This window comes from Rhea americana, unplaced genomic scaffold (assembly GCF_003343005.1).
Source record: "Rhea americana isolate MKP2758 unplaced genomic scaffold, rheAme1 scaffold_13, whole genome shotgun sequence".
Classification (NCBI taxonomy): domain Eukaryota; kingdom Metazoa; phylum Chordata; class Aves; order Rheiformes; family Rheidae; genus Rhea; species Rhea americana.
In genome coordinates this window covers 7847636-7861135 of record NW_028185372.1, presented here as the reverse complement: position 1 = coordinate 7861135, position 13500 = coordinate 7847636, and the positions used below count along the sequence as shown (strand labels likewise).

The window sequence follows — 13500 nt, the reverse complement described above, 5'->3', positions numbered from 1 at the left end:
ACTTAATTTTTTTCAACAAATCAGAGTTGCAGAAATCAGCAGCTTAAATAGTCTTGCTGAAGTCCTTTGGGAATAGAATAATGGAAATATAATTTAAAATATATTTAAACATCTACTGTTGTGGCATAATTAGCTAAGGCTCATGCAGGCTAGGCAGTTGTCTGGATTATGTCTCAGGGAACAATCCGTCTCTCCAACAGAGAACCCCTCCATATCAGRACCCCCAGAGAGCCCCTCATACACTAATCTTTCTTTGATTCTGTATTTTTAAATTCTATGATTTAGTCCCACCATTTAATTTCTCCATACCCTTTGGCTCACAAATGTGCAGATCAACTCTGGAAACAGGGGGAAATTAAAACTGTTCAAAAGACACTTTGTCTCCGGCAGAGGCAAATCTCAAATGCCTCTTCTTTCTTGTTTCCAGCTTCTCCTAGAAATCAGAAGAAATACATACAAAATGGCCTTTTCTTTTTTCTTCAGAAATTCCTGCTATGAACCCACCTAAATTGCTACTCCTATCCACATATTTTTTCCATATTCTACATCAAGAAAGGCTATTTCAAAYATCAGAGCATGAAATAGACCTGTTAGTATTTCTTGGCCAAGAAGAAATGCTTTCTGCCTTTGCTCCCTGCTGCCCTTCTAGGCCCAGGAGAACTAGACACTACCGTCAGGCATAGCCTTCTCTGATATAACTGAGAGCAGAACAACTCTGCTGGATGGGATCATCACTTTCATATATTCATGTTTAATATGCTCAGTGAGCTTCCCCATGATATTTCCCTCAGGAGTTCAAAGGCTGGAGGTGGAGCAGTGTATGTTGAAGGGACTGTGCCAGCGAATGCCTAATAAACCCCCCTTTGCTGCTGGAGATGAGATATTTTTCCTTTAAGAATTGTATTAATATCTTCAGAGCACAAGAGACTCCCAGAGCTGAGGCAGTTAACAGCTGCAGGGTTTTTTTCCGCTGAATATAGCCTTGTGTTTAATTTCAGCTTTTAAAAATGCAGCAAAAAGACATCAGGAACAGTACAGAAACTTGTTTCAGAAGTTGCAGAAGAGATGCAGTTTATGTATGTTGGGCTGAAACACAGACCAGGACCACATAGGAACCATCACCCATCATTTGAAACCAGAGTCTAATGTGTGTTTCATGTGAAATAATTGTTCCATACTGGCTGTTTCAGAAAACATGTTTGGTGTTTGGTCTCCCACTAGACAAATGGGGGCTGTGGGCCAGACTCCCTGCTGAAGTCACAAGCATGTAACTAGACAGACTTTCCCCACACTGAGGTCTGCTMTACAGAAAAGATCAAACTTTCTACTGCATGACCTGTTTGAATTCACAGCCTTAGTGCAAACGTGTTTCATCAGAGATGAAAACACAACCTATTCCTTCAAATGGGCATGTCTTATGTCGAATTTTGCATCCATGAAGTATTTTTAATAATTTGCACAGATAGAGTTACATTAGGAATGTCTCGGAAGGTGTTTCTCACCTTTCATTACAACCAGCAATAATCTCTGTAATCAGAAGGAAACATAGCTTTATATTGAAAAGCTATTAACTTTTATGGCAATCAAGTTAAAAGCTTTCCTAAAAGCCCAAGATAATGGTGCTGTTGAAATCCTAGTATAATATAATATATACTGTGTTATTATATATATAAGCATATTATATAGTAGTGTATAATTATAGTATTATTGGTACCTTAGTCTGGAAAGGTTTGAAAACTTCCTACATTGGCTTGCCATTTGTCATGACTTTTACCAGAAGTTTCTTTGTCTCTTTCTTAAGACTTTTTGGCTTCCAAAGTCATATGATTATGTAAAAATATTAGCTTTCATTTAAAGAATAAACAATCAACCCAAAATTTCTAGCCATCATTCTTTTAAAGCAAAAAAACAAGAGCCTTTAGGGATAAAAATAAGGCAACTAAAAAGAAACCATTAAGAATAATATTCTGCCATGTGGACCTGTGCTCTTTTTTCTTTTTTTTTTTTTATATATATATATATATATATATATAGTTTGATTCACAGTGCAAAGTTTTAAAAAATCACTAACTTGGAACATTTTCTGTGTAGCTGTAGTGCAATTATTTCAGTCTTCCATTTCCTGTGAGCAGAAATACCTCCAGATCTTAACACATATTGTAAAAGAAAAGTATAGACAATTATTCGTTTGTGTTTGGCTGACCAGGCTTGGCGGCTTTTTGTAATTACTTGGAAGGCGAGACTACACGTCAGGATCTCGAGGAACTAATCTCTTGGTTGCTGCAGGGGATCTAGAAAGGCACAGCTGGCCACACAGAGAAACAAAGGATCACTCTGAGCACATGCTCCATCTCCACATGAACACGTATAGCCCAGGACCCCTTTTTTTATTGTGGGCTGCCTGTGGTGGAAGGRTTCAGAGAGCAACTTCTAAGATTTATTAAAACTAAGTAAGTGTTACTCCATGGCAGACACGTTTGTTGCTGGATTAGCCTGGAGCTGATGCATTACTTCTGTTTGCCAGGCATGATTCACAGTTTGGGTCGTTTCAGGCAAACTTCTTTCCTTGTAAATTGTATTAATTTTCCCCTTGCTTCATGCAGTTTTCCAGAGATAGCTATAGAGGGAAAGTATTAACTTCTTTCTTTTATCTCACAGAACTTTAAAGACAATTTTGACTGTTAACAACAAATAAAGAGACATATTCACATTTAATATTTTACTATTCCCATTACATTTCTCTGGTAAATATTGTCCTTTCAGCAAGGGTACAGCTGTGCCTCACAGAGGCTGAGCCATTGCATGACAGTAGGGCTCTACAGAATCATAGACTCATAGAATCAGTAAGGTTGGAAGGGACCTCTGGAGATCATCTAGTCCAACCTCCCTGCTCAGCAGGGTCAARAAGCAAAACAAGGAGGCAGAGGAGTTGGAAATAGCATAGTTTTAAATGAGTAAGAAATAAATACATTCCATTAAACATATCCCAAAATTATCAGGAACTTTTTTCAAAAAGCGCCCTAATCCTTTGTGGATGCCACTGACAATTGACAATGTAATTATTCATGTCAGTCAAATTTCCACATAAATCAATCACAGAACTCCTACTGAGCTCAGAAGAAATTTGTGCAGGTCAAMACCCATAGGTAAGTACAGAATAATTGCCAGACCTCTTCCCAGCACACAGTCTATGTGTAGCGCTGTAAATGGATGCCAGAACACGAGTAATGGGCATGTATTGCACCTTTTGCCTGTCTACAAATGTCCTAATCTCCTATAACTTACATAAAGGCACTGGGATATAAATGGTTCCATTTCTCTGATAATAGTAAGGAATAAGTCCTTCCTCTCTTGTAGAATAAAAGATGACCCCTCTTTCAAACTACATCAACCGCTCATCTGCAGAAATCAGTCCTCACAACAACATACTAGCTGGGAAAAGCTGCCAAGTAATTTTAGTTACAGCCATAATACAAAGTAAATAAAACAGACTTCTTATAGAAAGGCTCAACTGAAAATAGGCTCTCAGAAAGACTTGGCCAGTATTTTATGCAGTTCTTTTGTTTGAGCAAAGACGAGGTAAGAGAGACAAGCACAGATGCTAGCCATAGAGGTCTGCCTCCATGACTGTGTTCGTCATTGGTAGCTTTTTCCAAACACCACTGTGGTTGGTGAGAGGATAATTCTTTTGGAAATGCCATGTCTCCTAGTTGTAACAGTGGCAAACAGTGCTCTGAGGATCTCAGGACAAAGTATCTTGTACAAYAACAACATATTCTCTTTCCAAGAGTACCACAAAGTCAAGTCAAGTTGGGACACTGAATCTGTGAGAGACACTGTCTCAGTGGGTGTTTGAGGCTGAAGCAGTAAGGTTGGGAGAAGACAAATGAGCTCCTCTGTGAGCTGGCTGAGTCTCACTAATATAACTATAGTGGCGTCAGTACAGTTCTTGTTAATTCATATTGCTTTGCCACCACAAACACACCCTGTGAAGTGCCTGGGCTGTGTCCAGGCAATTTCTGGCAAAATTTCACTTCATGAAAGCTGAAGACAGAATTAGGGATCGCTCCTTTCCCTAGTGCAGGGATCAACCCCAACTCTCCCTGTCTCTGAGCGTAGAGAAACCACAAGGATCACCATTTTTTTTCTCCACAGCCATCACAGTCCTCTAGCAGCCAGGACATGGCAGGAGCAGAGGCAGAGTGAACATGCTCTTATTCTTCGGGAGCTTTCTCTAGTCTGTGGTTCAGAAGGGGAATGTCAGGAGCCCTCAACCCTTAAGGGGTTTGCACATATAAAGAAAGCTGCCATGTGTGCTAAACCCTTCTGTAACCCAACTCACCAGCTTTATGGAGGCCTCTCACTGCAGCAGCCTGAGCAGCTGAGGTATGTCTGCTGGAGACTGGAATGAGCTGCATTACGCCTCTGGTTTTGAGTTTGACTTTCTCCGGGTTTTAAAGAGCAGATAGTACTTCTGTTCAGCTGAGAGAGAGAGAATTCCTTCACAGTGATATGTTATCTATAATGAGACTGTGATGTACTGCTTTGACACAGTCTTGATATCTGATTCCAACCAGATTTTTCCTCACTGTTAATGAAATATTAAGTTTGTCTTGCTCCTATTCTAGGATGAAACTCTTAATTCATGTTACAGCAGACACAACGATAAAATGCACAGCCATGGTGCTCTGAACACGAATACCAGGACAGCTGAACTTCAGTGAAATCAGTCCCAAAAGGGAAAAAAATTGTACCAAAGGAAGAGTTTGGTTTTGCCAGCATAACTCTAACTGAGCACAGGGCTTCTGCCAGCAAAGCTGTGAGTCAAGGATCACAACTCTTCAAACCCTAACCAACAGAGCCATGTGGGAAAATTCTGTGGAAGAGCCTTTGCACTCAGTAAATATTGAATTTCAAAATGAAAAAGGAAAGAAGGTGACTTTGAAAGGGATTTATTTGCAAATGTAATAACCTCAACTAGAGTTAAGAAGGGAAATACTCCACAACCAATCATTTATTCAAATTTTGTTATGGGCTACTYTACAAATACTTGAAATTGCTCATGTTTCTTTATCTCAGCAATGGAGAAAAAGATCTTTGCTTTCATCTTCAGGAGCTCTTTTAGGGGTACAATCAAATTCTTATTAAAATATGCTATGTGTGTCTGAAAAGAAATGTGGGTAACCTGGAAAAATTTGTAAGGGATGAGAAAAAAGACAAAAGTGTTGGGACACTCACTAGCATTCTGTAATGTACAACTTATATAGCACCCAGTGGCACAGACAGATGGTTTCCAGGAGGAAGGCAGAGGTACCAATGCAGTTTTATTAAATCCATAGTCATTTACCATGTTTCTTTATAAAGGTAAGTTAGATCAGATCCCAGAGTAGAGCAGTGGGAGTGGTATTTGCTTGCTGCTGCAGAGAACAGTGAAATGGCGGTAAAAATGGCAAGCCATTCAGGGTGTCAGAGCAGAAGAGCATCAAAGGGAAAGTCAAAGCTTTGGATTCACATGTATGGAATTGAAATAGGAGTGAAAGAGGAAGAATAGGAAACACAGACAGCCCTAAAGTAGAATGACATTGATAAGGAGCAATATGAAGAGCTGTAGTGGGGAATTTCCATCCAATAAAGCTAAATACAGGTATGGGAAGACTTCAAGCTGCACACCGATGCGAAGAGACAGAAAATATAGGAGTACTAATACAATCTAACCACATAATCTCCAGGGGCATTCACTGGGAGGAAAAATACTTTATCAGGGTTTCCTGAAAATAGTTAAGTGGTCTATGGCTTGCCTCTCTCCCCCTCCCATCTCTACATTACTGGTAGCCACAAGCCAGCTTAGCAGACTCCCTTACATATACAAGTTCCTTCTCTTTGGCACTGTAATATCTACTTCACCAGAGTATTCTGAGGTGGGGAAAAACTGACCCTCTGTATAGTGCAATGAACATAGAAAACACTGTACTATGTAAGACTGAACACCTGGCAGAATAAAATGCCATGTTATGGCAGGATATTACACAAGTGACATTGAATGCTACAGAAAGAAAATTACATCTCTGTATATCAGTTGGGCATACAGACAGAAGTATGAGAATCAGTTATTACAACAACGGCTGCAGTAAAGATGAGGGTAAATTGAGCAGGTATAGATGAAAAAAAATGTTAAAAATAAAAAAAGCAGCCGAAACATTCAGGATTTTCCACATGGTATTCAWTGCGGTGGATACTTCTTGAAGAAATATTTGCTTATTTTGAAAGCACTGAGAGATGGAACTATCAGAAGGTGAACCTTACATTAAATTGAACGGGATTGTAGTCAAGTGAAAATGAAAGCTAATGAGCCTCATGTTAGTGAATTTGTTACTAGCCACTACCCACAGATCACACAATTTTCCTCGGATAAAACCTTGTGTAAAGCACAATAAGAGTTTGCCTTGCCAAGGGCTCCAGGATCAAGGTTTTAGGACATTACTTCTTCACAAAGCAAGTTTAATTAATATGAGTGACCTAAGAAAGAAAAGCTCACTGAAAGATGTGAGATTRGACAAAAGTCCAAAGAAAACTGGGGGGCTAAGGAGCAGCACACTCCAGAATGATGTAGAAACACAAAAATATCTAATTACCTCTGAGAAAGTTGCTGAAAATAATTTGGAAAAAAAAAAGGGGGGGGAGAAGGGAAGATGAAATGTAAGGATATATACTGTACAGGATGCAAAAACAAGTAATTTTCCTATGGTAAATTTGCCACTGAACATGCTGTTCTAGCAGTAGTATTGTGGGTTCATAGTAAATTTACCACAGGAAGACTACATTTTTTGTTGACCTCAACTTGAAGCTATCAATCTCAGAATAAGCGCAGTGTCAGCATTTCAAGAGAACTTTATATGGCTTTAAAAAGCCAATATAAGTATAAAGATAAGAAGGCATCCTTAAGAAGAGAGAGCTGGAAAGCCGCATGGCACTTGGTCAGAGATCTCTGTCAGCAAAAGGTTCAAAATATTAGAAAGTATCCTTTGAATATCTAGAAAAAATAATTAATAACTCACTGGAGCTCTTAGGACAGAAATTTAACAGCCATCCTGGATGCAATTACTACTTCCTCAAATAAAGAATTACTGGATACAATGCACTTGAATGTCAAGGAATTAGTAGTGCCACATAAAAAAAGATCTCCCACTGAGGGTGAACAAGAAGTGGTAAGACAACCAAAATCAGCTGGGGACTTACATCRTGCAACATATATACACTATCAGCAACACGGAGGACTGTTCAAATAATCTTCGGAGATGGACATCTCATGAACAGTCCAATCTGGGACTTATCTTGAGAATAGTTTCATTTGTTCCATAAGGAGGTGATGAAACACAAAACACAGGTATATAACCCACAGCTAAAAGCAAATTAGAAGGGCACTCAGCACTTAAGGAGAGAAGACAGAATTCAGAATGATCTTGATAAACTGTAGGACTGAACTGAAGTTAATAAAATAGYACTCAGAATAGAACAGCAAAAAGTGTTACATGAAGGAATGAAAGTTGTCTGCACAAAACAAATAGTAGACTTAGTGGATTACAAAGTGAGTAGGAGTTTAAATTATGGTTCTGATGCAAAATAAACATCGAAACACCATTCCGGGATATATTAACAGAAGTGTGATACATGTGGGATACAGGAAGAAATTATTTCATTTTCAATGGCTGGAGGGAAGCCTCAGCAGGATAATTAAGTCTAGTTTGGGGTGCCATGGTTGAAGCAGGATGTAGATAAACTGGAAAGAGACCAAAGGCGAGCACCAAGTATAAGTGGGCTGAAAATCTGACCTATGAATAGAGGTTGAAATGGTTTGTTTAGTCTAGAAAATGGAAGATCTGTGGGAGACAGAACAGTCTCTAAATAGATCAAATGCCAGTAAGAACAGTGGAAAAGTTCTTATGCAAATGGTAGGAGTTGTGCAAGACTATTGAGGGACTGAAACTTTAGGTGCAGGACACAAAATTTGGACTAAAAAGGATAATATAAAACCAGAGATATAGTAGTGTCATTAGAATATGAGTATTTATAGGTATTTACTGTTCAGGACAGATGAAAATAAAAGACATGGTAGCATCATGTGTGTATCTTGCAATAACTCATTCCTATCCATAAGATAACATACCTCATGTTAATATATATATATATTTTTTTTGCAACAAAACTTACTTGGATGAGGCTGGTAATAGATATTTTATTGTAGTAGCACTAGAAGTATACAATAGACTTCTAGATTTAGTTAGCCCTGAATGTGACTACCGATTTCCCTGATGTTAGTGACAAAAACATGTAGCAAAGAATAATATCAGCATGGCGGACTTAAACTTTTGATACAGAGACCGGAGAAAAAGAACTGCTCTTATTTCTAGGGCCCAGATATTCCAAACACGAAGAGCAACATCTTTTTCATCAGATATTCAGACAACTAAGAAGAATTGATAACAATGTTAACATGGTTACTGAGAATGTTACAGAATGTCCTGTCATAGAACATAAGTTTGGATGACATGATCATGAGTAAATTCTAAACCAAATAAGGGAGTAAACAAAGTACATACAAAACAAAAGTTCTCGATTTCAAAGGGGCAAATTTTGATAAATTAAGAGAATTCATTACTAAAGTCAGCTGAATTGAGAGCTTGCATTTGGAAAGGCTCTGGAATGTCTTCAATCAATGCTGCTAAAATTAGCACGAATCTGTAACCCAAGAGAAGGAAAAACTGTAGAAGAGGCTTGAGATATACRTAGATGAATAACCATCTTTAAAAGATACATTTGAAATAAGTACACATCTTACATATCAACAGGATAAAGTACTAAGAAGCAAAGGAAGTTGTATCTCAGAGACCAAGAAGTGAAGAGTAGTAATTAATAATGTTGAACAGAGGTGGGATGGAAATTACCTTCAAGGATAAGGCTTGAAATCAGTCTTGCTTAATATTTTCGTAACAACTTGATATAAAATACAGGTGTTTTCTGATGAAATCTGCCAATGACAATAAACTGGTTGGCATTAAGACAAGAGGATGGGGGTCTGACACAGGAAAGTTCAGATCAAGTTGAAATCTGAAGTAACATAAATGGGACAAAATTGAATAGCATAGAATGCTTAATTCATTCCCTTGGGTACTAATAACAACAGTTCCTCCTAGAAACTAGAAACTCTACATTTGGAAATAACTACAAAAGAGAAGTACTGCCTGTAATGGGTTATTCAAAATGACCAGGAGCTTCTAATGGGATGCAGCTGTGAATAAGGCAAACACTGTTGTGTGACATACCAAAAGAGTATTTCTAAAAGGAATATGGAAGAGTTAGCGTCAATGTACAATGACCTGGCAAAAATGATACAGATCAGAGAGTATAATTTTAATTATCCCTCTCCAAGGATACACGCATAAAACATGAAAGGAAAAGGGTTAGTAGGTTGATCAGAGAAATAGAGAGCATATTTTACAAGGAAATTGAAAGACCTTGATTTATTTAATGCAGCAAGAGAACACCTCAGAAGGGTTATGATGACTGTCTAAAAATACACCTGAGGAATAAATACCAGCTAGAGGAAAGAATTATTTAAGTTAAATAATGCTGGCACAGAAACAAAGGATATAAATCAGCCATTAGTAATGAATAGAAATTAGAGATACTAATCATTAAAGCAAACAGGTTCTTGAATTGCTTTCCATTGGGAATAACAGGGGAAAAAAACAATTGCCTATAATGGACACTATATATTTATGAAAGGGATGAATAACATAGCTGCAAGTGACTGCAGGGTTTGAATCTGATGACCTAGAAAGACCTTTCAGGCTTATGTTTCTATATTGTTATACAAATATCTAGAATCAGGTTTGTGGGGGGAGTCTCTATTTTCACCAAGACAGGATATAAAATATTCAGCTTCATTTGCAGGTTAGAGAACAACACAGACCTTCTATTAAAACGCTGAAGCACTGGAGCGAACTGGATAAAAAAAAATTAAGAACCACTAAAGCAAATATTTGACATGGCTTTTCTAGGTATTCTTGGACAGACTCACAGGAATGGGTTGGTCTTTTGAGTTCTCTTTCAATCCTACATTTTCATGCAAAAATATAGGGTCATATCTTTCTGGACTCCAGCTTAGAAAAACAGAAGGAAAAGAAACGCTATTTTTGAGAAGGCTGTTGAGTAATTTACACTCTGTAACTTCTGGAGATATTTATTATTTCTCCAATGTTCAGAGTGTTCTAGGAAAATCAAAAAGCAGGCCCCATTCCCAGCAGAATTCCCAKCAGAAGCCTTTGGCTTTCCTAGCAGGGGAGTCTGGTATAGACAGAACAAATACCATTATTGTGTTTAGTCTTTTCTAGCAGAATGCAGTTTGATGTGAGCTCCATTGTAAAATGCTCTTCTATGAACTTCTTCTCAGAGYGGCAACAGGATTCTGTGCTCCATCATTCTGGACCACTGCCAGGGCCCATCGATAATAAACTATGATGATGAGAATGGCAAAACATGTATGCACATTGCTGCTGCTGCAGGTTACAGTGATATTATCAGTGAGCTGGCTAAAGTCCCAGAGTGCAACCTGCAGGCCCTTGATGTGGATGACAGGTAACCATGGAAACTCRCTGAAATTGCTGCTTTCTTTCTATTAACTTAAGACTAGGTCTGTTTATTCTATAATCATGTTTCCTGATGCAGAAGCTGTGACTTAGTTAATGAACAGCACTCACAGAGAACTATGCTTGCTCAGCAACCTTGCAAAGCAGCCCATATCACTTGTACCATGTCTAGTATAATAACTGACCAGTAAGAATGTTATTTAACTTCATGCTTCTGGTAGGAAATTATAAGATTGCATGGGAAAGGACCTTACCATCATTTGACTTAACTTCGTTCCATCAAAAAAATTGCTCTTTTCAAAACAGCAGAACAGTAGCCTACAACTTGAGGATGGGATCCTGCTGCCATTTGCATTCAACACAGGGTAAAATCCCCTTGTTGTAGTTAATATGTTAACATAGTATTTCTAAAGGCCTGGAGAACTTTCATCTTCCATTCTCACAGGGCACTTGATACCTTCCAGGATGAAATCACTGCATCGTAAGTGCAGAAGAGTCCTCTTCTTTCCTTTTTCACRTCCCATATCTGTCCCCCTTGGAATTTTGCTCCTAACTCTATTTAATAGAAAAAGAATGAATTGACTGTTGCAGCCCTGATGCTTTCATCAAAATTCTGTRTTGTGTATCTTGCTCAATGCAGCAAAAGCCAAGGTTTTCTTGGCTTAGATCTTCAGGTAATTAAAATAATAGCATTCTTCACAGAAAAGTCCAATGAAATGGAACAGAAATAAAATCCACAGGGTTCTGGAAAACTCTAAACATCAGTTAGAAGTAGTAGAGAAGGGTCGATTTTTATGGAAAGAAGAGGGAAGGGATGAGTTCAACTACACTTCAAAATTTAATAAAGAAGACATGACCTTCTATTACATATTCTCAGATATTTCCAAAGAGAGTATCATACCTCAGGAAGGAAAAAGATAAGCTGTTCATTATAAATAAACTGTAGATTTCCATTCAATTATGTTTCCAACTGCACCTATCTGAAATCACTGGGATTATAAGGAACAGGCAGAGAGAAGTCAACCTTACTCTTTATTCCTGCAGTTTTCCTTATGCTGTTTTCTGTGCTTTACGGATTTTTCATGTTGAAAAAAAAATTATAGTGATTTAAGAGCAAAGTATTATAGTTTTGAAGCTGGACATAGTTTCTAAAGACTGTGCCCATCAAGGAACACAGGAACTGGCAAAGGGGCAATGACAGCCTGGTAGATTTGTCCACTCCCTCTCATTTATGGGGGTGGAGGGGAAAGGCTTTTTCTCCTACTACTTTCATGGAKAGCCCTGAGACAATTGCTAACCAGGTTTGGTGTAAGGATGAGCAGGACTTGTTCTTACGCACTGGAAACTAAAATTTTTTTTTTCCAGTTCTGCTCTGAAAATGTCAGGCACATCTCCCATCCTGCAACTCCAATAGCAAAAGAGATGCTATTACAGAGCACATGTAGGCATTCTTCAGCCCCACAACTGCCTTTACTACAACTAAATAGATGAAAACAGGTAGATGTCATTCTCTGGTCTTACTCCCCAGTGGTCCCCAATGGTGGGAACTACTGGGAGCTACCTAAGTATAGGACAAGTGGCTGCAGAATTCCTTAAAACGGATGTTKTGAATGCTGGATAAGTAGCATAGGAGCACACTATATTGTGCCACTAATGTTTCCAATAGTAAAATTATTAATCTGTATTAATGACATTCCCCCTTTTCCCTAGGACACCTTTGCACTGGGCTGCAGCAGCAGGGAAAGCTGACTGCGTGCAGACACTGCTAGAGTTGGGGATAGACAGCAGCCCTCGGGACATCAATGAAAACACTCCTCTAACATATGCAATGTACTGCGGGCACACAGCCTGCATCAAGCTGCTGTCTCAAGAGAACAGGTAAATCACAGTTCACATSTTGCTCACACATTGGCACTGACTAGAAAAGAAAGGTACTGCTTTTTACATGCTACTGAAGGATCTGAGCCCTTAGTGATGGCTCCTCAATTCTTATGCCATGCTCAGTTCAAATTTTCCACTAAAATAACCACATTAGAATTAGTCATCTGCTGAAAGACTCATCACTGCGGTTACAGAGCTAATCTGCTAGTCCGTGAAGGGTTCTGAACCAAGAAGATGTGGGTATAACTGCTGCTCTGTCASTTTTGTGCACAAAATCTATCTTACAGGACAATTTCAGACCTCAGATATACTCTTTCCACTTTTTTGAAGTCCCTATACACTAGCTATGTGTTCATGTGATCAGACAGAGGGTTTGATCAAACACAAGAGAMGTTTTGCCAGTTAGCTAATAAAATAAATGATAGGACCTAGAGTTCTCATACTTTCATCATCAAGGTAAAGATTTGCTGGTAACTCATCTTTAGTTCTCTACTTTGATTGATATCTCTTTTTTCAAGTATTTTGTTAAAAAATATACATTTTTTTACCACTGCTTATTACTTTCTTCTCTCTTTGTATTTCTGACTTCTCAGCAGCCCTCACTTAATGTATTTCCATTCTCCAGCTTTGGTAAATGAGCATGCACTTACAAAGACTTTTATTATCACATTTCTTTGTGCTTTCCCCTCCTTTCCAGTCAGTAGTCAGTACTATTTCCTGTGTTACAAATGATGAGATGTGGCTAACGTTACCTTTCCTCCTCTTCCTCCTGCTGCTGTATTCTGCCTGTCTTGAGTAGGTCTGACACTAAAGATTAGTCAAAGATTTAATCTATAACCTGGTGCAGCAACACCATTTTAGGTAATTATCAGTCTTCTGAAAATCAGCCAGATCTGTTCAGTACATGGATTAGTGACTTCCAAGAGAAATCCTAAGGGTACTGTAGAAGAAAAAAGAGAGGAGAGGAGAGGAG

The 13500-nt window shown here is 38.4% G+C and overlaps 1 protein-coding gene across 3 annotated transcripts in view; it reads left to right on the top strand.

Moving 5' to 3' along the window:
• The window catches only part of ANKRD55 (ankyrin repeat domain 55), a 49263-nt gene that overhangs the window by 20478 nt on the left and 15285 nt on the right, over positions 1 to 13500 (top strand). The window contains exons 7-9 of one of the 3 annotated variants that reach the window (XM_085326441.1): positions 10451 to 10635; positions 12357 to 12524; positions 13324 to 13326. In XM_085326441.1, the coding sequence (XP_085182567.1) occupies positions 10451 to 10635; positions 12357 to 12524; positions 13324 to 13326 (356 nt within the window). Of the gene's footprint in view, positions 1 to 10450; positions 10636 to 12356; positions 12525 to 13166; positions 13170 to 13323; positions 13327 to 13500 lie in introns of all 3 variants that reach the window. The other 2 variants (XM_085326439.1, XM_085326440.1) reach the window with 2 other exon arrangements.